The sequence below is a fragment of the Pelophylax lessonae genome, assembly GCF_965119305.1.
Source record: "Pelophylax lessonae genome assembly, chromosome: 3".
Taxonomy (NCBI): Eukaryota; Metazoa; Chordata; class Amphibia; order Anura; family Ranidae; genus Pelophylax; species Pelophylax lessonae.
In genome coordinates this window covers 248,990,724-249,015,917 of record NC_138770.1, presented here as the reverse complement: position 1 = coordinate 249,015,917, position 25,194 = coordinate 248,990,724, and the positions used below count along the sequence as shown (strand labels likewise).

Sequence of the window (25,194 nt, the reverse complement as noted above, 5' to 3'; positions counted from 1 at the left end):
TGAGTAAGTATATTCCAGTGCCAAGGTCCCGATGCTGACATATTTCAGCACTTGAAGGAATGTTCTTCATCACAGGGGATTCCACTAAAGCAGAGGGGCGTACACAAGCAGGTGCTTCAGATTGGATAATAAAGCCAAAACTGTTTTTTTATTTTGGATAGAGTATGGAGGGTTAAAACCACTCCTTTCTTTCTTTCTTTCTTTCTTTCTTTCTTTCTTTCTTTCTTTCTTTCTTTCTTTCTTTCTTTCTTTCTTTCTTTCTTTCTTTCTTTCTTTCTTTCTTTCTTTCTTTCTTTCTTTCTTTCTTTCTTTCTTTCTTTCTTTCTTTCTTTCTTTCTTTCTTTCTTTCTTTCTTTCTTTCTTTCTTTCTTTCTTTCTTTCTTTCTTTCTTTCTTTCTTTCTTTCTTTCTTTCTTTCTTTCTTTCTTTCTTTCTTTCTTTCTTTCTTTCTTTCTTTCTTTCTTTCTTTCTTTCTTTCTTTCTTTCTTTCTTTCTTTCTTTCTTTCTTTCTTTCTTTCTTTCTTTCTTTCTTTTTCTTTCTTTCTTTCTTTCTTTCTTTCTTTCTTTCTTTCTTTCTTTCTTTCTTTCTTTCTTTCTTTCCAGAAACAAGTGTTACCTCTATTCCTGTTTTTTGGTGGCAAAAATTTGGAAGTGGGTTGCTTTTGCTTACCAAACCTAGATGAGTTTAGTGATGCCTAACAAACATATGACACTGAACACCAGTGTTGTTTTCCAGTAAAATTTCTGTTCTTATTTATCCCTTGTTCATTAGAAAAACAGATACTGATCATTCCACACATGCTTTTATGCATACAAATGCTTGGGAGAAAAACCAAAATACAAATGAAAGAAATATGATGAATGGGCCCCTTTGTTAAAAACAGCTATACAAAACTCTTTGAACTCATGAAAGTACTTTGTTTTCGTAACTTGGAGATAAAATGGGGCTTCATGTTTGGCAAGCAATGTGGAAAGATTTAGGGATAGGGTTTAGATAGAAACGACTTTATGCAGGACTAAAATTACAGCATAGTCATTGCATTTATATATTACTGTTGGTGTAAATCAAATTTGCCACCAGACTAATATATGTAGGCTGTAATTGCTGACTTAAATCTGAAAATATTACCTTTGGAGTCGTTCTACTGGGCCTCCTGCCAGCACGCAGTTTAGGAGTTTTCATTTACACCTGAAGTATAGCTTAACCACTTAAGCTCCGGAGGATTTGGCTGCTCAAAGACCAGGGCCTATTTTGCGATTCGGCACTGCGTGATTTTAATGGACAATTTAACGGAAAATTGTGCGGTCGTACGACACTGTACCCAAATGAAATTGATGTCATTTTTCCCCCCACAAACAGGGCTTTCTTTTGGTGGTATTTGATCACCTGTGCGTTTTTTTTTTTTTTTTTTTTTTTTTTTTTGCGACAATTTTGAAAAAAAATAACAATATTTTTCACTTTTTATAAGAAATTCTCAAAAAAAAAGTAAAAATCTACAATTTTTAACATTTTAGGCCAATTTGTTTTCTGCTATGTATTTTTGGTAAAAAAAATCGCAATAAGCGGTTTTTGATTGGTTTGTGCAAAAGTGTTTGCGTTTACAAACTACGGGAAAGATTGTTTTATTTTTTTTGCGGGACTGCGACATTGCGGCGGACAGATCGGACCCCTGACTGACATTTTTTACACTTTTGGGGGTACCAGTGACCTTACTACAGTAATCAGTGCTAAAAATATGCACTGTTACTGTAAAAATGACACACTGTAAAAATGACACTGGCAGGGAAGGGGTTAACTTTATTAGTGATCAAGGGGTTAAGTGTGTCCCTAGGGGCGTGATTCTAACTGTCAAGGGGCGTGGCTTGTGATGTAGTACAGTGGTGTAGTGGTTAGCACTTTCACCTAGCAGCAAGAGGGTCGCTGGTTTGAATCCCAACCACGACACTACCTGCCTGGAGTTTGCATGTTCTCCCTGTGCCTGCGTGGGTTTCCTCCGGGTACTCCGGTTTCCTCCCACTCTCCAAAAGGCATGCTGATAGGTTAATTGGATCCTGTATAAAAAAAATGGCCCTACTATGTATGTATGTATGTATGTATGTATGTATGAATGTGAGTTAGGGACCTTAGATTGTAAGCTCCTTGAGGGCAGGGACTGATGTGAATGTGTAATGTATATGTAAAGCGCTGCGTAAATTGACAGCGCTATATAAGAACCTAAAATAAATAAATAAAATGTAACCACAGAGACATACGCTCCTACATAGCAGGATCGTACAGTCTCTGCAGTTACACCAGGGAGAATGACAGGAGGCTTTGTTTACATTAGCCGCCTGCCTTTCTCCCTCTCCGGCGGGAGATCGCGAGTGGCCGGCGGACATCGGAGCTGCCGGTCACTCGTGCGGGGACGTCGGGAACGAGCAGGGGCGGGAGCGCACCTCCGACGGCTCGTGGGCGTGCGATGTACCGGTACGTTGCTTTGCCCAGGAGGAGCTGACTACCGCAGTATATGTACTTGCGGCGGTCGGCAAGTGGTTAAAAGAAGAAGAAAAAATTGAGGCCCCTTTCACACTGTCTGCTCTGTCGGCGGACTCTGTTTTTCTCAGCAGAGATCGATCCGCTGATTTCCCCGCTGAACAGGCGGATGAGTCTCCGCTCGGTTTGCAGAGATGGAGGTGTCAGATCCCCGCTGTCCTCTATGGGGGAATTGGATGAGAACGGACCGCCTGTCTATTCCCATTAGATCCCGTCCGATCCGCGAGACGGATGGAAAATAGGGTTTCCATCTGTCTGGGATTGAAGGACCGGATCGGGTGTCAGCGGACATTTCTCCGCTGACATCCGATGCCCCATAGAGATGCATGGGGCAGATCTGCCTGAAAAACTGACAGGTGGATTTGAACGGTCCACGTGTGAAAGGGGCCTTAGTGACCTAACTTGCCTGTAATGAAGTATGTCATGTAGGCAGCTACATATTATTGTGCCTCTCTGCGTTCACAGTGCATAGACTCAACATTATTATTTTATTCATACATTTTTTTTTTTTTTTTTTTTGTTATGTAAAAAAAAATATATAGTCTCTGTCTTTGCAAATGCAGCCTACTAAAGCCACACACGTGCATATATAATAATAAAAAAAAAAATGTCAGCAAATACAAATGTAGCTGCTGACTTTTAATATGACACTTACCTGTCCAGGGATCCCACAATGTTGGCTCCCTCCCCCCGAAGCAGATTCCTACTGTGCATGCACGAGTCGCGCTGCGCTTTCTGAATGGCCCTGTGTCTTTTGGGACACACAGATCCCAGAAGGCAGCAGAGGTCAGAAGGAGGGCCCGATCTAAATCTGGAGATGACGTACCTTGCTGCGGCGATGTAGGACAGAAGCCCTGCTGGAAAAACAAAGAAAGGTACACAACGCCCCCCCAAAAAAGATATTCAAATATGAGGGGGGGGGGGGCGGCGGGATGTTCAGTTGGATTACACCTACTTTGATTGTAGCTTGGAACTCCGCTTTAAATAATACACTGACTGACTGGTCTCTCACTCAGAAAATGTGGCCCGATACAGCAATACTGAGCATAAAGTCACTACAATATTCCTGGCTTTTTCTGTGATATACACTCTATTTTTTATTTTTTTTATTTCATGATAAATGCCTCCTCCACTTTACCACTCCAATTAGGCTGCATACATACGCTCCAGCTACTGTACTTAAACAGTAGTACTTAAAAAGTATGTGTGATTATTGGTACTTATTTCAGCATAGAAACTGCCTAGTCACTGAAATGTGGGTTTTTGTGTTTTTTTTTTTTTTTTTTTTTTTTTTAATGGACTTCTGACATTTTACTTAACTTTAAGACCATACAGTGTGGTAGTGGGTAAAAGAGAAATACAAACTGTACTATCAAACAGTTTTACTCCTAGACAGTTGGCACAAAGTTGAGGGCTTTAGCTTTTTTTTTTTTTTTTTTTTTTTTTTTTTAACAGTAAACATTCTTATAGCTTTTCAGTCTGTTGTGGCTGGTATTTCTACAGATTTATTACTGCTGGATTTACTAAAATTGGCTCTTGCAGCCACATCTACAAAAAAAAAAAAATACAATTTTCAAGTTGAAATGATTCAGATTGGGGTTCTACTTCTGTATTTAAACAAAATTAAAAAATGATTTGCACATTATAAAAAAAAAAAAAGTGGTTAGAATACAGTTTGATGCCGTCTGTGATAATCCTACTGTTCCATAACATTTGCAACTTAAAAGCATCTCTCAAGCATGTAATATAATTTAATGGTATTATTTCCATGTTGTCCTCAAAGTGGATTAAAAAGGAAGACCTTTTCCCCCTCTGTACAGTATTTGTTTGCATTTGTACTTATTAGCCCTGCAGATGGCCAGAATTGAATAACAAGATTCACCCTCCCCTTGATTGAAGATTTGCATACCTGTTCCCAAGCTGAACACAGGCAGATTCAATCTTTCCTACTCTTAGTTGGTTAAGACCCGGTCCACACTAGCGCGACTTGTCCATTGACCGCTACAGGACCCGTTCTAATAGGAGCGACACAGGTCGCTCCGACTTAGAAAAAGGGTCCTGTACTACTTCGGGGCGACCTCGGAGCGACTTGCATAGACTTCCATTATGTGAAGTCCATGCAAGTCGCTCCGAAGTCGTGGTGCATGGGAATGCACAAGTCGCCCCCGAAGTAGTACAGAGTCATGTCGCCTTAGTGTGAACCGACTCTTAAGTGTTTTAGTATCCTTCACAGTAGACTTTACAATGACATTCAGTATTACACATGGCAAGAGATTGACTTTCTCCTATAGCTGAATAGGCATGATTCCCCTACTTTTATATACAAGAATAGGAATTTCTGTTAAAAATTGCATGACAAAATAAAAGCGCTATATATATATATATATATATATATATATATATATATATATATATATATATATATATATATATATATATAACCCTACTGCAGAGATGTCTGTGAGTTCCATTCCGTTTCTTGGTGTCCCCCCTCTTCCAACAATCTACAGCTAAATAAAGTTTAATCACATAACTTGGTTCCCTGCAAATACTGTTCCAAGATGTTCCTTGTGAACATTTCTTCTCCCAGGATACTTATTATACTCCCTCCATAGAAACTGGGATACTGTACCAAAGTTAACAAATGTTGACTAAAATAGAAGCTTCAGTGTGCTCCTATATTTTTTTTTTTTTTTTTTTTTTAGCAAGAACTCCATTCTAACAAAAGAGGTTATTTGCTTAAAACAAGGAGCCACTGAAATCACTAAGTAAAATAGCCTAAAGTGGACCTCTAGCCAAATAGTTTTTTTTTTTTTTTTTTTTTTTTTTTTTTTCATTTTAGCTTTGAACAGTTTAGAGTTTAACCACATGCTGACCAGCCTATAGCAGTTTTAGCGCTACAGGACTGTGTACAGGAGTATGTATGTATGTGTATGTGTGTGTATGTATATATATATATATATATATATAAATTATGCACTCCACCACCAGCTTGCTTCCACTGTGATTACGCACAGTGGGAGCCAATCAGCGGGTACCGCAGATTCAATCTCAAATGCCAGTCATCAGCCACAGAGAAAGAACTGCAATCTGCCAATGTGAACAAGGCATTGCTGCTCTGACTGACAGGGGGGAAGGCATGGATCATGTCTCTGCAAAAGCAGGGACTAAGGCTGGCCATACACTATACAATTTTCTTATTCAATTTCCTTTAGATTTACCTTAAACTATTTAGTGCAAGGGCCTGCCTGACTGCATACAAATTGAGAAAGTGTTTAGGTTTGACCCTATATTACATGGTTTTGGTAAATCTAAAGGAAAGTTGAACAAGAAAATTGTATAGTGTATGGCCAGCCTAAGATCCATGTCCCCCCCCCCCCCCAGTAAAAGCACCTGCCACAGTAGTTGAGAAAAACACTGGTCAGGCACACAGCTAACACTTTGATCACCCCTGATGTTAAACCCTTCCCAGCCAGTGTCATTAATACAGCGACCGTGCATATTTTGATCACTGTATTGGCGTCACTGGTTCCCAAAAAGTGTCAAAGGTGTCAGTGTCCTGCCTGTCCACCGCAATATGGCAGTCCCGCTATAAGTCGCTGATTGGCAGCATTACTTGTAAAAAAAAATAAATAAAAATATCCCATAGTTTGTAGAAGCCAGAACTGCACAATTCCCATCAATATTCGCTTGTTGGATTTTGTTTTTTACCAAAAATATGTAGCCGAATACATATTGGCCTAAATTGATGAAGAAATTTAGTTGCGTGGGTTTTTTTTTTTTCTTTGTTTATAGCACAAAAATAAAAACACGAAGGTGATCAAATGCCACCACAAGAAAGCTCTTTTTGTGGGTACAGAGACCACACAATTGTCAGTTAAGGCAGTGCAAAAAATGACCTAGACAGGAAGGGTGGGGGGTAAATCTTCCAGAGGTTAAGTGGATAACTAAAGGCAGACAAATATTAAACTGTGCATTGTGAGCTGCTATGGTTACAAACAAAAAGCTAAAAAACTGAAATCCTAGCAGCTTCCACCTTATCACACACTCTTATGCATGTGCTTATAAACCAACATACAAAATAGTGTAGCATTTTTTACATATTCTTATTTAATCAATATACTTTCTTAATACCACACTATAAACAGTGCTTAAAGGAGAAGTACAGCCAAAGCGTTTCTGGCTGTACTTCTCTTGTGGATCACAGGAGTGCAGTTCGTTCTGCACTTTCTGTGATTCGTATTCAGCCAACAGAGGGCTGCAGTCCGCTATTGGCTGACATCAGAGCTGGTTCAGGCTCGGGAAAGATCGTGACCATATGGTTCGCGATCCGCCCACATGCCTGGACTGGCACCCAGCTCTGCCTCTCAACGAGCCGATGAGAGCCTGAGCCGGCCATTCCTGTCCTCTCCACAGTCCAGCACTCCGGAGAGCGGGCAGAGTAGAGAGCTGGTGATAGTCACCAGCTCTCTGCTCAGGGGGCACAGAGAACAGAGCCTTCGTGCTGGCAGGGGACAGATGCAGCATCTGACCGATGCTGAATCCACCTAGGAAACCATGATTTTGCAATTTAAAAATAATCCTATACTTTTCTTTTCAAATGGATCCAAATGGACAGTACTCAAATCTAAACAAACCACAAAACTATATATGCAAAATTATATTAAAGAAAAGTTTCTCAAATTCTTGTCTTGTGCTTCTCTTTAACCAATCGTGCTCCTTTACTATGTAAACTACCATCAGTTGTGTTCTCACTTGGATTGCATGACCTTACAACTGAAGAAAGGTCATACAAGTCCCATGAAAAAAATTGCCTTCAATTATACTTTAAATCTTGAGAAGTTTACAATGTTCATACATCTTCAGCATTCTCCAGTTTACATTACAAAATAAATTTTTTCCTTAGTTCTTTTACTTACAATTTATATGATAAATATACTTTCCTAATATCACACAGTGATCAGTGCTTAAATAAATCCAAACAAACCACAAAACTACATATGCAAAATTTATAATAAAAAAAGCCTCTCATACAAGGTCGTACAAAGCTTGTGTCCACCTCAGTAGACGTATATTTTCTCCATGGCCTCGTTGGTGACTCTTCCTGGTGGTAATGCCTCTTCCTGTGCCCTGGTTTGTAAACCATTATCTCCACAGTACCCAAATGATTAGGTGGACATATTGATTTTACGTTTTTTTTTTTTTTGAGTGGGTGGGATTAGAACATCTGTCAGGTTTAATTGCTGCCTGTGTCCTGTTCAGTATTCACCCTCTCCATTTTTCTGGGTTACTGTTCTCGCTGAGATTGAAGGTAAAAAAAAAAATCCCAAATTTTGGGTTGTCTCCAGAACAGTAAAAGAGGGGAAATCATCCAATGGGTACACTAGTTCTGGTGATCCTGGTGACAACCAAGGATTCTCTCACTTTTTTTTTTTTTTTTTTTTTTTTTTTTTTTGGGGTAGGCCAAAAACAAAAATGTATAATGGGCAGAGCAGTGAAGTTAGGTCCATTTGCATATGTATAATTACTTTTTAAGATCTAGCATGACAGTGACCATTATCAATCATGTTATCCGTGTTGCCAAGAAACAGGAGCTCTGCTCATACAAACACAAAAGGGTCATCTACAGGGGGTAAAACACAAACAAACCCTGTTTGAATTTGAATTTTTTTTATAATTCTAAGAACAAGACTACAAGTGAGAAAACAATATAGAGAGAACGGGGGGATGGCGGTATGATTCTTTCGATTTTAGGTGCTGAAAGCGGTACCATTATTTTGCATGTAATTCTTAAGAACGAGATTACAACATTATAACATCTCGGGTATGATAAAGTTTGAAACACAAAAACATTAATTATAATATAATTAACTATAAATAAGTTAAAGTATGTGTGTGTGTGTATCAGTGTTGGGGTAGTTACTCAAAAAATGTAACTAGTTACTAGTTACTTCTGTAAATTGTAATGAGATTACTTTACTAGTTACTGCATTTGAAAAGTAACTTCACTACTTATTACTTTACTTACCTCTTTCTTAATTGACTGTGTAGAAGAAGATACATGACACTCTTTTCTGCATAGAGTTTATTGTATAAACACAGGCTTTGGGAAACATGAGAACAAAACCTGAAAAAACTGAATAAAACATAAAGTGCAACAAAAAGTCATAAACTTCATCCCTCTCTATTCTTCGAAATAACGATTGCATCGCACGGCTTGGGTAACGCAGGAAAGCGCGTTCCTATAGCTTAGTAAAGTAGTGTAGTTACTTCCTATAGCCTAGTAAAATAGTGTAGTTACCAATATTAGTATTGTAACTAGTTACTTTACTTAGTTACCAAAAAAAGTAATGTAGTTACTGTAATTAGTTACTTTGTAACTAGTTACCCCCAACACTGGTGTGTATATATAATATAAAGTACAGTAAAACTGCAGGAAAGGGGACTGGGGGGCAAACTAATGTGAATTTATTTTATTTTGTAATTTATCAGTGTGTGTTTGGTGTGTTTTACTATTTGAATTTGCCGCCGGTTACACCCCCCCCCCCCCCCCTGCGAGCGTCACGTCACGTTGCAGGAGATGGAAGCCGGGGCACAGAGCATCAGGAGGAATATCCGGCCGCCGCACACCGCCGGGATACATCGCTGGATCCCGGGGACAAGGTGAGTACCCTCTCTTACAGGATCCAGCAATCTCCCTAGCAGTAACCCGAGTGTGGCTCGGGGTTACCACTAATGGCTCTGAAATTTCACCCTGAGCCATACTCGGGAATACTGCTAAGGAGGTTAACCCTCTACCTGAGGGGGGTGCTTCGTCAGTAAATCTTAGTGTGTCGTGGAAAATTGGAAGTCCAATAAAACCATGTCTTTCATAAGAATTCTTCTAGTTTTTGCATAGACCTGGTGAGGTCTTCCATAGCATGTATTTCTTTAACTGCGTTGATCCATTGGAGTTTTTCCAGTTGGGATACAAGACCTGGCAGTGTTTAGGTGGATAACTAGAGGTTTACAGTATTTTTTTTTTGCTTTGATAGAGTATTGAAATAGGAGGAGGCACACTGCAGGATCATTTGCCAGAGATAAGCCTTTGAGGTCCAAGATCATCTCACAAACCTTGGACGAAAAAGGACGTATCTTCAGACATGTCCAAAATATATGGCAGAGAGTACCCTGGGAGTCTCCGCATCTACAACAGTTAGATATTGATTCCTTCATTTTCAGAGGATTCCCTTTTATTTCCTGTTTCAGCTATGGGACAGGAAGTGTAGAGAAATTTTTATATATAAGGATATAACCTTTCCCTTTTTTCCAAAATAAACGAAGTGCTTTTATTTGTACTTAAAAGCTCTGTTAGGTGGTTGTTGGCAGAATTAAGTCAACAGGAATCCCTCTGTATATACAGACCGGGCCAGTGCTAGAAATTTATCTGAAGGAGGGGTTAGGTAAGGAGGCAGAAAGGGAAAGAAAAAGTAATATGGCGACGGACACCACCTCCTGATCGTCTGAACATTAGTAGATGATCATTTTTAATGTACGTTTTATATGATGTCTTGTATAAAGTGAAAGCTGAAGAGTGCCAAAAATGAACAGATATGAACTATAAAGTCCTAAAAGCAGCTGAATGGCCTCTATGCCAGGAGAGCATTCCTTCTAGGTGGCAGATGGAGAACATCTTATACCCATTCTGATAGAGGGGAGATACCTGGTTTGCACCAGTGTATGACCATTTTAGAAATAAATATTACTTTTATGAAGATTTTATTTTTTTTTATACATTTTAAAACTATAATGTTTTATTTCAAGTTTGGTTACAGAGGGAAAGAGTATCAGAAAATGGATACATTAATAATTTGTTAGAACAATTTAATATATAAACACAAGGAGGGCATGCAGCTTTCCAGTAAAGTCACCTGAAAGCCTCCCCAGGCTGAACTGGCTGTGCCTGGCTGATAAACGTAATGTTTGCAGTCTGCTTGAAGAAGGGAAGAGGGAATTCATTTGTATGAACACAAAGAACACAGACCGGTCCTTGGTGACTGCAATAGGAATGTTACTATGGGTTTACATCTCCGGGGCTCTGTGCTGGGACTAAGCTATTCCTTTGCAAACATGTTGTCATGGCACTGGCTTTCCTGCACAATCTATACACATCCAGGTGGCAATTGTATTTTTACAACATGCAGGACTTATACATACATTTATAATTTTACTTGTGACGTTATCATGAAACACTGGAGCCTCTGCTACTCAAGATAAGGTCCTTGCGACTCTCCAACCAAAGCTTTACGTTTCTAAAGTTGCACCCATTTGAACATTTAAAAAAATGGGCACAATGCACTTCCTCTTTGTGACCAATACAAAATAATCTTTCGCAGAAAACAGTAATCCTATTGGTTGCCAGGAGTTCTTGCACTTGCTGATCATTATTTTTACGCCTCACCCAGAAACACAATTTGCACTTAGGATTTGTTCTTGAACAAGAAAGGAAAGCAAAGAGACACCACCCTTTAAAACCTAGGAGACAGTGGGGTTCATTAACTAAAGGCAAATAGGTGGTTCACTACGTAATGGAATTTGCCCCAGAGCTTAGTGAATGGTAGTGTGGTTTCACTTTGCAAAGAATATCTATCTAAGAGAAAGAAAATAGCATTTTTGTTTGCACATGATTGGATGATGACAGTCCGCAGAGCTTCATCTCATTCACTAAGATCTGGGGCAAATTTCCTTGCAAAATGAAACTTCCCTTGCAAAGTGATCAGCCTATCCTTTAATAAATCAACCCCCATGTGTATTTGCTGTAAATTTATAAATGTATGAATGTGTGGATTAGACTGATATAAATCATAAAAACTATTTTAATAATCACATGGGACTAAAGCTGATTTACAGTGAGTACGGAAAGTATTCAGACCCCCTTAAATTTTTCACTCTTTGTTATATTGCAGCCATTTGCTAAAATCATTTAGGTTCATTCTTCCTCATGAATGTACACATAGCACCCCATACTGACAGAAAAACACAGAATTGTTGACATTGTTGCAGATTTATTAAAAAAGAAAAACTGAAATATCACATGAAACAAAATGAGGTTGAAGGAAATATCACATGGTCCTAAGTATTCAGACCCTTTGCTGTGACACTCATATATTTAACTCAGGTGCTTTCCATTTCTTCTGATCATCCTTGAGATGGTTCTACACCTTCATTTGAGTCCAGCTGTGTTTGATTATACTGATTGGACTTGATTAGGAAAGCCACACACCTGTCTATATAAGACCTTCCAGATCACAATGCATGTCAGAGCAAATGAGAATCATGAGGTCAAAGGAACTGCCTGAAGAGCTCAGAGACAGAATTGTGGCAAGGCACAGATCTGGCCAAGGTTACAAAAAGATTTCTGCTGCACTTAAGGTTCCTAAGAGCACAGTGGCCTCCATAATCCTCAAATGGAAGACGTTTGGGACGACCAGAACCCTTCCTAGAGCTGGCCGTCCGGCCAAACTGAGCTATCGGGGGAGAAGAGCCTTGGTGAGAGAGGTGAAGAAGAACCCAAAGATCACTGTGGCTGAGCTCCAGAGATGCAGTCAGGAGATGGGAGAAAGTTGTAGAAAGTCAACCATCACTGCAGCCCTCCACCAGTCGGGGCTTTATGGCAGAGTGGCCCGACAGAAGCCTCTCCTCAGTGTAAGACACATGAAAGCCTGCATGGAGTTTGCTAAAAAACACCTGAAGGACTCCAAGATGGTGAGAAATAAGATTCTCTGGTCTGATGAGACCAAAATAGAACTTTTTGGCCTTAATTCTAAGCGGTATGTGTGGAGAAAACCAGGCACTGCTCATCACCTGTCCAATACAGTCCCAACAGTGAAGCATGGTAGTGGCAGCATCATGCTGTGGGGGTGTTTTTCAGCTGCAGGGACAGGATGACTGGTTGCAATCGAGGGAAAGATGAATGCGGCCAAGTACAGGGATATCCTGGACAAAAACCTTCTCCAGAGTGCTCTGGACCTCAGACTGGGCCGAAGGTTTACCTTCCAACAAGACAATGACCCTAAGCACACAGCTAAAATAACGAAGGAGTGGCTTCACAACAACTCTGTGACTGTTCGTGAATGGACCAGCCAGAGCCCTGACTTAAACCCAATTGAGCATCTCTGGAGAGACCTAAAAATGGCTGTCCACCAACGTTTACCATCCAACCTGACAGAACTGGAGAGGATCTGCAAGGAGGAATTGCAGAGGATCCCCAAATCCAGGTGTGAAAGACTTGTTGCATCTTCCCCAAAAAGACTCCTGGCTGTATTAGATCAAAAGGGGGCTTCTACTAAATACTGAGCAAAGGGTCTGAATACTTAGGACCATGTGATATTTCAGTTTTTCTTTTTTAATAAATCTGCAACAATGTCAACAATTCTGTGTTTTTCTGTCAGTATGGGGTGCTATGTGTACATTCATGAGGAAGAAGAATGAACTTAAATGATTTTAGCAAATGGCTGCAATATAACAAAGAGTGAAAAATTTAAGGGGGTCTGAATACTTTCCGTACCCACTGTATATAATATTATTTCATATTGGGTCCGACTGATTCTGACATATAAACGTTTTATATGACATTTTCATGTGCATGTAACCAATCATTTAACCAGTCTTACAATGGTTTCTTTTCTCCACTTACACCAAGAACTCAAGCACAAGCTTGCATGTTACATGCTACATTCCATACTTTTACTTAATTTGCACAACCATTTGTTAGCTGTGGCTTCACAATAAATTATATATAATTTGCAGTTAGTAAGTGGTAACACTTGTGTTTTTCTATTTGAAGAAGCCATAAACTGTCACTTCCTAATTAATATGAAATATTTGTTAATTACATAATTGATTTTCTGATAAAAATGACTTGAGTAATACTAAAATGATGTTTAGACTAATGAGAGATGCTTGCCATACAGATCAGGACCCTTCACCCAAGGCCTTTAAAATATACAGAATCAATTTGATTTATAGTTCAGTTGTACCATTGAAAAAAATGTAAGATTTTTCATTATTTTCTGTCTTGGTGACAATGGTCATTAGAACAGAAAAGGTGAATCTCTGCTATGTTGATACAGCAAAAAAAAAAAAACTTAACAGGGATTTTAACCCTTCCCTATTTTAATATAAAATGTTGGCTTTAGATATAGTTTAATTCAGATTTTAAGTATAAACCAATGCTTATACCAAAGGCTGCCTTCTTACACTTAACCTGCCTTTTGAGAGACCCCTTTTATCCAAAGTAATTGCACCTATAAAAACAAGACCGGTTTTTAGAAGTTCCTGTAAAATTTCTCCCATTGAAGAAAGTGGCGTGACCGATTACAGTAACAGCAGAAAATGGTTAGGAGAAAACCATGAAACACTGCTGCCTATTCCATGCATGACAGGCTCTGTAATGTAGTACAAGCCTTCCCTATGGTTATCATTGTTATCCACTTTAGCGGAGCAGCAATGCTTTTCTACCCTGTTGGGTATCCTAAAATCAAATAATGGGGAGTAAAACCGAGCAAGCCATCGCTGGCACTCCTTTATCTCTACTATACTGTATAGCCTGGACTGAATGCATTACCTTGCCTAAAAGGGAAGCAGAGTTTTTATTTGCAGCAGTGACCTATCTGGAACCGGACCCTTAGTATTTAGGTCTTTGCTATTCAGCAGTTGTCTTTGTCTTTTTGTAAATATTCCTGAAACTACTTCTTTCAAAGGTAAAGCAACTCTCTATTGCAAACCTATATTTACCCATGCATTGCAAAGGTACGCCATTAAATGGAACTTAACAAAAAACAACATTGCTAGCAGAAAATCAATATTTTCATTGCCCCTCATGCTCACCTGTGTCTACTTATGATGTCCGCTGCCCAATATTTTTTCAAATGTTTGGGCTGTGTGTGTACCAGTCCTTACATCTGTTTCCTCTCATTTTTCTTTCTTTAATCCTATCTGCTTGCAATCCCCTTCCTCCTTACTTCCTGTTTTTTTTTTTATTTTATTTTTTTTGGGCTTTTCTATTAGTTGTCCATTGCCTAATCATTCTGTTCTCTAAACCAGGGCTTACCAAACTACGACCCTGCAGTTTGTCAGGAACTACAATTCTCATCATGCCTAGTCATGTATGAGAATGTCAGGGTTTTACAATGCCTCATGGGATGTGTAGTTCTGTAACAGCTGCAGGGCCGTAGTTTGAGAATCCCTGCTCTAAACCATATTCATCTTGATCCTAAAGTGGCGTTATTTGCAAAATAAATACATTATACAGAATGTCCCTAACGGCAACCCATCAATATTTGTTTTTTTCTGAATCCTAACAAAGTAATAACCTATTTGATCTTACCAGTAGATCTGTTCCAAGTTCCAGTGCCATTGTGGGCTGGGATAGAGAAGAGGATACTGTAGCTGTAGGAGTGGGAATTAGGTCAACGGTGGATTACATCACTTCTGACTTCAACTTCCTTTATTAGACCAAGCTGTCCAGCAAAAGTGGCAGTTGAAGGGTTGAGACAAGCCATTTAACACTGACAGGGGTGCTTACAATGGTCAACTGTTTATGTAAAACATTTATCGCAAAGTTAAAAGTTTCTGTAACTGCTTAAAAAGTGTTTTAGCTGAAATTTAGGTTTTAGTTTTAGTCCCTTCTACTACTAGTCCAGCTAACACTACCCTCTCCAGACAGTGCAGCATTTCAAGGGTTTCTCTGTTGCTCCTCCGTTCAAAATGAAGACAGTCTAAAGGCCCGTACACACGATAAGAAAATCGGAAGTAAAAGTTCGTCCAACGAACGATCTGCCAATTTTCAGATTGTTAGCATAGTGCTTTCGACAGCCGATTACGAATTTTCGTACGACAAAAACTGGATGTGCAGGCTATAAAATTTTTATCGTACGTGAACACCAACGCCCGGTTTTCATTTAATTAGTACAGTTTTCGTCCAAAAAAAAAATCCTAAGAGCAAGACTAAGCATGCTCGGAAACTAAAGAATACATACAAAAAATTCAAAACATCACATCACTTCTGAAGTTGAATTTTCGTATGAAAGTAACCTCTTCACTTTCCATATGAGACTAGCATGCAACACAAAACGGACAAAAGATTGTCCGATAATCTGATCGTGTGTACAAAGCATTAGACCAGAAGTGTGGCTGGCTGGAAATAAAAATAAAAACAGAAAACCAATAGAGCAACCACATCTAAGGATTATTAAAATGATTTGGGGTTTAGATATGCTATCTGAGAAGTGAAGGAATGATAAGGTTGATAGCTTTGAAGAATGTATCTTGAAGTCTAACTAAAGGCAGAACTTTTTTTTTTAAGTTTTGGATAGAATGCAGAGAGATTGGAACGTTTGTCAGTCCTTATTGCTTTCTGTGACCCTGTTAAGGAGATTCACTCTTTCTATTTGTTCTGTTTACCATTGTCATTGAAGTAAAAGAAAATCAAAAACTTTGGGTTGTTCCCAGAAAAGTGATAGAAGGAAAATATTCCAATAAAGACACCTGGGGGTTCCAAAGGAATTCCCCTAATTTGCAGAGATTTCCTCTCCCTTCCTGTTTTGGCTATGGGACAGGAAGTGAAGGGAAATCTCCGCAATGTGACACAAATGGCGAAAAGAGATTTGATGGGTTATAACCATTCCTTGCACTGTTAAAAATTATTTTTTTTTCTTTTTTTTTTTTTTTCCCTATAGTTCTACTAAAAACAACAAAATTTTTTCTTTAAATGAAGCTAGTAAAGGATATGCAGTTTTCCATGTAACCACCAGGTGGCACAAACTTTCTGACCTTTTTTAAATGTGTCCTGTTTGCCATACACACTGCGGTCCATGCACTGGAATGACAAGAGTGTGTCTTAAAACCAAATAAATTGTATATAGTTACACCTTGCTAGTAACAGGTTGGACCCCCTTTTGCCTTCAGAACTGTCCTAATTCTTCATGGCCTAGATTCAACAAGGTGTTGAATGATAGCATTACACAGTTGCTGCAGATATATCGGCTGCACGTCCATGATGCAAATCTTCAGTTCCACCACATCCCAAAGGTGCTCTATTGGACTGAGATCTGGTGACTGTGGAGGCCAATGGAGTACAAGAAACTGATAGTCATGTTCAAGAAACCAGTGGTGAGATGATTTGAGCTTTGTGACATGGTGCATTATCCTGCTGGAAGGAGCCATCAGAAGATGGGGACACTGTAGTCCGTAAAGGGATGGACATGGTCAGCAACAATACTCAGGTAGGCTGTGGCGTTTAAATGATGTTCAATTGGTACTAAGGGGCCCAAAGTGTGCCAAGAAAATATCCCCCACAACAATATACTGCCACCACCAGCCTGAACTGTTGGTACAAGACAGGATGGATCCATGCTTTCATGTTTACTCCAAACTCTGACCCCACCATCTGAATGTCGTAGCTGAAATCGAGACTCATCAGACCAGGCAATGTTTTTTCCAATCTTCTATTGTCCAATTTTGGTGAGCCTGTGTGAATTGTAGCCTTAGTTTCCTGTTCTTAGCTGACAAGAGTTGCAGCCGGTTTGGTCTTCTGCTGCTGTAGCCCAACTGCTTCAAAGTTCAAAGTGTTGTGCTTTCAGAGATGGTATTCTGCATACCTTGGTTGTAACAAGTGGGTATTTGAGTCACTGTTGCCTTTCTATCTCAAACCAGTCTGCCCCTTCTCCTGACATCAACAAGGCATTTTCGTCCACACAACTGCCTCTCCCTGGATATTTTTGCTTTTTCGGACCATTCTCTTTAAACCTGAGAGATGGTTGTGCGTGAATCTCAGTAGATCAGACATTTTTGAAATACCAGGACCAGCCTGTCTGGCACCAACAACCATGGCACATTCAAAGTCACTTGAATCCCCTTTATTTCCCATTCTAATTCTCAGTCTGAACTTCAGCACGTTATCTTCACCATGTCTAGATGCCTAAATGCATTGAGTTGCAGCCATGTGATTAGCAAGCAATTGAACAGGTGTAATTAATAAAGTGATATAACTGATATATTTTAATAACAGGCAGAAATGCCCTGAAGGGTCATATTGTGGAATCTATGGAATGATTGTTTTCAAATAGGCTATAAATGATGAGCAGTTCAAACAAACAACCTCCATATCATTCATATCTATTAGCGTCTTTTTCTTCTAATGTGAAGACATCAGGGTTGAGTCCATAAAATGGAAACCTGTTCTGTAATAATAGCCCTGGAGCTGCATGTTGAGGGAATGCATTATTCATCTTTATATCCAGTCTCCCAGACGCTATAAACAGTACATGTAAAATAATTTGTTCAGTGAAGTCACGTTATGTAATTCTTCCCAGACTAGAACATCCTGTTATTTCCTTTACAAGGATATTTTTATAGCCGCATTTTTTCTTCTACATGCTTGCAAATATTGATAGCTTTGAAAGAAAGCAACAAAATTCTTTATCCAAACTGCTAAAGAACTCCTCCACTTAGGAGAACATTAATCTATTATGATTTATTAATGTTCTCCCAAGTCTAGTAGCTAGGACTGCTGTGAAATTGGCTTGCAATCTATGTCTAGTTTGTCGTAAGATCATTGACCCTAAATGGAAGCCATGGTGTCTGTGTCTCCACCATTATTTATTATGACTATGATATGCAAGGTAAGGGGAGTGGCCATACAAAGCTTCAATCTTTGGGTTTTTTATTAGGTAATTCTTTACATATGTAAATATATTCACCGATCTGCCGTAACTTTATGATCGCTGACAGGATAAGTGAAAAAACACTAATTATCTTGTTAAAATTGCATCTAAAAGTTGGTGGGATACACTATATTGCCAAAAGTATTGGGACATCAGCCATTACATGCACATGAACTTCGCCAGTTGGGAGCATGAAATTGTCCAAAATGTGTTGACATGCTGATGCCTTAAGAGTTCCCTTTACTGGAATTAAGGGGCCAAGCCCAACCCCTGAAAAACAACCCCACACCATATCTCCCCCTCCACCAAATGATTTGAACAAGTGTACAAAGCAAGGTCCATAAAGACACGGATGCGTGAGTTTGGGATGGAGGAACTGACTGTTCTGCAAAGTCCTGACCTCAACCCGATTAGAACACCTTTGAGATGAATTAGAGCGGAGACTGCGTGCCTGACATCTCACAAATGAGCTTCTGGAAGAATGGCCAAACATTCCCATAGGCACACTCCTAAACCTTTGTAGACCACCTTCCCAGAAGAGTTGAAGCTGTTATAGCTGCAAAGGGTGGCCCAGCTCAATCTTAAACCCTACAGACTAAGACTGGGATGCCATTAAAGTTTGTGTGTGTAAAGGCAGGCGTCCCAATACTTTGGCCATATGGTGTATCAGACAGTAAGTGAACAAGTTGTTCCCGAAGTCTTATGTGGCTGTGGAGCTGCAGACCAGCCAGGGTGCCCTTGTTGACCTGTGTCCACAGCCAAAAGCACCTACAATGGACATGTGAGCATCAGAATTGGACCACCACCAATTGAAGAAGCAGGTGGTCTGGTTAGATGAATTAAAAATTTTCTTCTACATCATGTAGATCGCCGGGTGCATGTGCCGCTTACCTTTTTAGGCACACTTGGAATTTCAAGACATTCCCTCTATAACAGCAAATCTTCACATTTTAGATTCAGGTCTATATTTTCGAGATAAGAGCTCAACATGAAACCATATACAGCCAATCCACAGGTAGTAGTCTGAGACCAGGCCAATATAGAAGCATTATATTGCTATGATTTGAAAGATCTCAGAAATATCAGCATCAAACAATAGATTCCCCTCTGCGTGTTGTATTCCTGTGTTTCCTTGTTCAGCGTTGTCCTCTACATTAACAAATATAATAAATGAGTTGCTATAACTGTATTCTGGCATTTGGCTCCAGAAATAAAGCTCAGGGTAGCTGTTTTGGGATGGGCTATGCTTTGGTTTGTTAACCACTACTTGAAACCCTTGCATGACTGATTACAAGCTTGCTTAAAGGAAATGCAGACCTGTTCATTTAGTTAAATGTAGCAGTTTAATTAAATCCAAATTGTGCTAAGCAGATGAATTTAAGAACAGTTATTGAATTAAAAGCCTTTTATACGCAAAAAAAAAGTTTTCATTGCACATATTGCTGTCAATATACAAAACGCATTGAAACTTATGCTTTTTGTACATTTCTCATTCATTTTTTTTTAAAGCCTCATTTTATGACATTTGAGAGTTTTCCCAATCACCATTTTACAGCTTACAACCAATCATGTGCCTTCCCTTTTGTTGCCCTGGAGCACCAATAATAGACAGTAACCATGGAAATCTTGTTTGCTTGTTATGAAAAACCAAACTGTACATGCTTTCTTACAATCCTCCACTCCTCCTTGAAAAACTATGGATATGGAAATATTTAAATCGAATGGGTATTTTGCAATGGGCAGTATTTTGGACTCCTTTACATGGATTTAGCATTTTCTCTCTTTGTTTGTGTAGGTTTCTCCAATGTTCTTCCAAATATATTGGACAATTTAATTGTCTTTCCTAAGAACTGGACTCATAGGGTTGATTTTCTAAAACTGGAAAGTGCAAAATCTGGTGCAGCTCTGCATAGAGGCCAATCAGCCTCCAGTTTATTTTTATTTTTTTGGTCAAAGCATAATTGCCCAAGCTGAAGCCAGAAGCTGATTGGCTACCATGCACAGCTGCACCAGATTTTCCACTCTCCAGTTTTAGTAAATCAACCCCATAGTGTTCTTATATGGTAGTGATAGGTGCCCTAAATGCTATGTTTGATTTGTGTGGTCACCTAGGAACTATGTAGGGCAAAATGCCAGGTTCACTCTTGGTGTGGACGTGGCTCACATCAGGGGTGCGTTGCATCCCTGTTCTGTTTCAGGTATGAATCAGGCCCAAATTTGTGCCTGAAACAGAGCCAAAAACGCACAGGACCCTTGTGCAATCCGCTTTGCATCCGCCACAGATGTGTAAACTCGCTCCATTAAGAGCTGGGCACAATCTCCTGTCATGCGAATTGGATGCGGCACTAGTGTGAACCCAAGCTTAAACATGAACTAATGGCAAAACTTTGTTTTATTTTGAATAGAGTAAGGGAGGGTTATAAATCATGTCAGTAGTTTTGCCCTCTGTCCTGTTGGGGAGATTTGCATTTATTTCTTCTGCCCTATAGCCAAAAAAAATCCTTCCAAAGTTAGGCAATCACCTGGTTGTCACCAGAAATGGTTCTGTATTGAAATATTCCCCCTCTATTCCTGTTCTGGTAAGAATTTTACATTCGGTGATAACGGTAACCAGGCCAAATTTAGAGGGAAATCTCTTTAATGGGAGCACAGACAGCAATAAAAAAAACCTGACGTTTATTCTAATACAGCTTTACCTTTAGTTATACTTTAATCCCTGGCCGCCCTCCTGCATATGCTGTGCTTGATTTAGCACTGTCACATTGGGGTAAGGACAGATTACTCAACCCTGTGTAAGCTTTGACAGAGATCCACTTGGAGCTTAATTGGGCTTCTTCTCCTGCTTCCCAGAAGGGAACAAGGCAATGAGTGCGTGGTAGGTAGATATATGTTATGGGTGTCTGCTTTAACAAAGCACTGGTTCAATTTAAGGGAAACTCAAAATTTCCAGCTTTAAATAATCCACAACATTGGAAACCAAAGAAGCGGCATAGTTTGGTTGTGTCATGTGATTGCCATTAATGCTTATTTAATGCTGCCAATTCAGTTAAGCATTGCTGTATACTTAAGCCCCGATTAAGGTGGGGTGTCTGTGTGCATGTGCTGAACAATAAAGTTGATTTACCCTTTGGAAGTGGGATGCTGCCATTGCACCTTTTTTAAAAATGTAATTTGTTTGGCTGTCTCTGGCTCCAGCATTTGTAAATCGCAGACAAGCATCAACAGCCTTACCTGAGAGGTTCATTTGTACTTCTCAGAGATTTATTGAGCTGGCTGTTTAACCTCCTGGTTGTCAGTGATCACAGATGGACAGGATAGAATGGAAAATAACTTTCAAATCTTTTAAAATCCATTGTTGAGTAAAATGTATAGCTGCACTATATAGCAATCTATTAATGGTTTGTTTAATGTCCTACCAAAGCAGCCACTTTAACATGTGACCCTTTGTTTTTCTTGCAGGCATTTCCTTTTGTTGGACACAAATACTACGTAGAATTTTCAGCCAATGTCTACCAAACCATGGTAAGTTCAAATAAAGACTGGAACTAACAGAAAATCCATGATACATGCTGAGTTATGACTACTTATGGTAGAAGACCCTTGTACATGAACTTCTCCTCTCCCTCTTATAGGAGAATGTTGGCTTGTGCAGTGCATCAGTATTCTTCCTGGATGAGAAGCCTCGGCCTTCCATTTCTGTTAACTGCTCAGGCAGTAAAGTGCAAAAGCAAGCTATGGACGATGACTATGAGTTCTACCAGAAAATGAAAGCCCGCACCTCCCCACTTACTGGAGAAAATATTCCTGGTGAGGTGTTGATTGTGTGTGTTTGTTTTTTTTGTTCTAAATGGTAATTCATCTTTTTTTTTTTTTTTTTTTTTTTTTTATTCCTTTTCCATACACAGACAGGGAGGCACCTACCCTCCCCACAGCACACTGGGCTAGGGGACAGGGTGGCATTTTTCCTGCCAGTACAAATAATGAATGTTGGGTTGGTGGCCTTGAGTGGAGCTACTGCCCCATTCAAACTTTAATTGGCGCAAGAGCGGCAGTAGGTAACAGCTGCTGGGTGTTCTACAGCTATCTGCTCCCTGTTCACAGACCTGTGATGCTCAGAACCATGTTGTTAGGGACAACACCTACCTTTCACAATGGCCACCAATCCCTGCACACACTTTTTTTATGATGCACTTTTAGCCCACAAGGACTGCCCTAAATGGACCAGTTGATTGTGTTTGCCTCCCATGTCAAATGTACAGTCAACCCCTGGTCACACAACAGACCCATGTTACTGCTGATTTTCCCATTGCTTAGGGTTTTGTTATAATAGGACAGGAGCTGGGGGTGACTTCACAAAAAAAAAAAAATACTATATACAGTATATATTGTATAATATTTTATATTTATATATATATATATATATATAAACAAAGACAAATGTAACACTAATTATTAGTTCTGCAAGGACATGGCTGCTCATAAAATGGATGATTTTTGTCATTTTTACTCTCCTTTTATGTGATGAGTATATTATACATCTAATATTAAAGTACCTTGCCTTCCTATTGGTTTAACTCTGAGCCTTTTACAAACTACATAATACTGATCACATTAATTAAACAAAACCATGTTTTTAAAATAGGAGATAGAATGCATGGAATTTATTAAGACTGGAGCAGTCATAACCTGGAGAAGCTGTGCATGGCAACCAATCAGCTTCTATGTTTCATTTTCAAAACTTTAACTAAACAAGCTAAAGTTAGAAGCTGGTTAGTTACTCTGCAAATCTGCTCCACTTTAATAAGTTCCCTCAGTATGTTTTGTCAAACTGTATTAATGGTGTGTCGTTTTCTCTGGTATCAGACAGCTATGGAAACATTGAACCACAATTTGAGGCGGTGTGGCAATTAGCCATCTTGGGAAGCAGCTATGTTATAGTGGATAAGGCCACAGAAGACCATGAATACGCTATGGCCCAAATTAGGACTGTAAAGCAAATTGTAAGTATAAAGTACCAACCATTTTAGGGTTCTGTACATTGCTAATGGGTGTTTTTTGTAGCACAGATTAAAGGTTTCATAGATTTACATATAGATTTGTGGTATTTTCCAATAACTTGCAACTCCATTTCTAATATATGTATCTTATATAGGCTATAGCTCTGATGAAGGGATAGTTATGAAGAGCTTCCAAGTTGAAGTTTGTCTCAGCCTATGACCCAAATGACATACTGTATCTAGAGGGGTCTGTGCATACTACCTGCAGGTTTCTAAACCTTTCCATCAGTTGCATCTCAAAGCCGTCACTTTCAAATCAGTTTGCCAGTAGCAAAGTCTTTTAATAGGAAGTTTGATGGTGGAGGGACCGTGCCAAACCCCTAACCCTTTAGGTTTGGACATTATCCCCAGTTTTATGTTGAAAAAGCAGGATTGTGGCTACAGTTTAGTTACCATCCTTGCTTTTACAGTGCTGTGGTGTATGGTTCAGTTCCAAACAGGACAAAGTCTGCATTAATGTTGCATATACATCCCAAGGCTGTTGGTTTCCTTCAGCTGTACTGGTTTTCTCTCACACCTCCAAAACCTATTGGAATGTTACCTGGCTTACACCAAACTTGACCCTAATGCACCTGGAGATGACTATGGGCATTAAATTGTAGGCTTCTTTGCTCACAGGCTGTAATGAATTATATATGTACACCTAAATGCATCTTTTGTATGTAGTATACAAATAAAACTGGGGAAAGGGGAACTGGAGGTGCTGTGCAACAAGTTGTTGGCTTTATTCTCCTCCAATGTATTAGAAATATATATTTAGTAGCACTATTAAAAACACAATGCATATTGGGATCAGATCAGGTCCCAATTCTAGTATGAGTTTGTCAACATTTTTTTTTTTTCATTCCAAAAAAATGTTTACTGTCGCCTTTTTGTTTTTCTTCTTGTTTTTTCCAGCCACGACAGGATAGGTTCATTGCCTTTAGTTACGATCTCTATCTTTATGAAAGACCTTCAGAGGTAAATGACTTGTCAGTGGACAAACATAGTGTGTGATCCATTCCAGATAAAAAAAATTTCTGTATTTTAATTCTAATACACTTCCTCTCCCCTAGGAAATGGTGTCGTGTAATCTACATGTGGTATGGGCCCCTGGAAGATCACCAAAAGTGGACTATAGCTGCCATGATTACTCAGAGAATGGATCTGGTAGCAAAGCAGAAGAGGGATCTGCCTTCTTAGGAAATTTTAAATAAAATTATTTCCTAAAATACAAGTTATTTTCTAAAAGTTGATTGTACAAAAGACAGTTGGCCAACTTTGATTCGCTCTATATCACAAGTTAAATTTATTCCATTCTTTAAATTTTCACTGACATAACTTTCATGCAGCTCATTATTATGGCCTGGCCTTTTTCCTGGAAGTACTATATAATTCTATAGCCTGAGCAGGGTGTCTGACTTGCTCAGACAAAGACATTACTAAGAATATTGTTTTTTATCTGGGCTCTCATGCTGAAATTCTACATTAGTCCATGATGAATATCATTATAGCAGTATGAACAATTTAGAAAATTGGCAAAACTGGTATAGGGTCCATTTACACTTTATTATACTTTACCATGTCTTACATTGCACTTCCAAGTGCAAAAAAGTGCTGTCCTATTGTTTTCAGATGATTTTTTTATTGTGCATTAAAAATCCTGCTTAGCTCTTGCATATACAATGCTCTACGCATATGTTTTTAAATGCATAAAGGCACACAAAAAGTCGCTTAACTATTCCACTTCAAGATCTCCAATTAACACATGTAGAAAACGCACACTCCCTGCACATGTTAACACATTACAATGCATAGGTTAAAAACCAAAGTGTAAATGGGCCTGAAATCTTTGACATATGTAACTTCAAAAAGGCGAAGAGCAATGCTCAAATGCACTTACCCATAGCCATCAATCACAA

The 25,194-nt window shown here is 39.1% G+C and overlaps 1 protein-coding gene across 1 annotated transcript in view; it reads left to right on the top strand.

The window, feature by feature from the left end:
- The window catches only part of LOC309551390 (retinoic acid receptor responder protein 1-like), a 37,799-nt gene extending 13,290 nt beyond the window's left edge, over nt 1-24,509 (top strand). Inside the window, exons 2-6 of the mRNA XM_082251963.1 lie at nt 21,696-21,758; nt 21,869-22,043; nt 23,100-23,236; nt 24,191-24,253; nt 24,349-24,509. Of these exons, the coding sequence (XP_082108089.1) occupies nt 21,696-21,758; nt 21,869-22,043; nt 23,100-23,236; nt 24,191-24,253; nt 24,349-24,489 (579 nt within the window). The 3' untranslated portion in view covers nt 24,490-24,509. The remainder of the gene's footprint in view (nt 1-21,695; nt 21,759-21,868; nt 22,044-23,099; nt 23,237-24,190; nt 24,254-24,348) is intronic.
- Nucleotides 24,510-25,194: the final 685 nt, after the last annotated feature.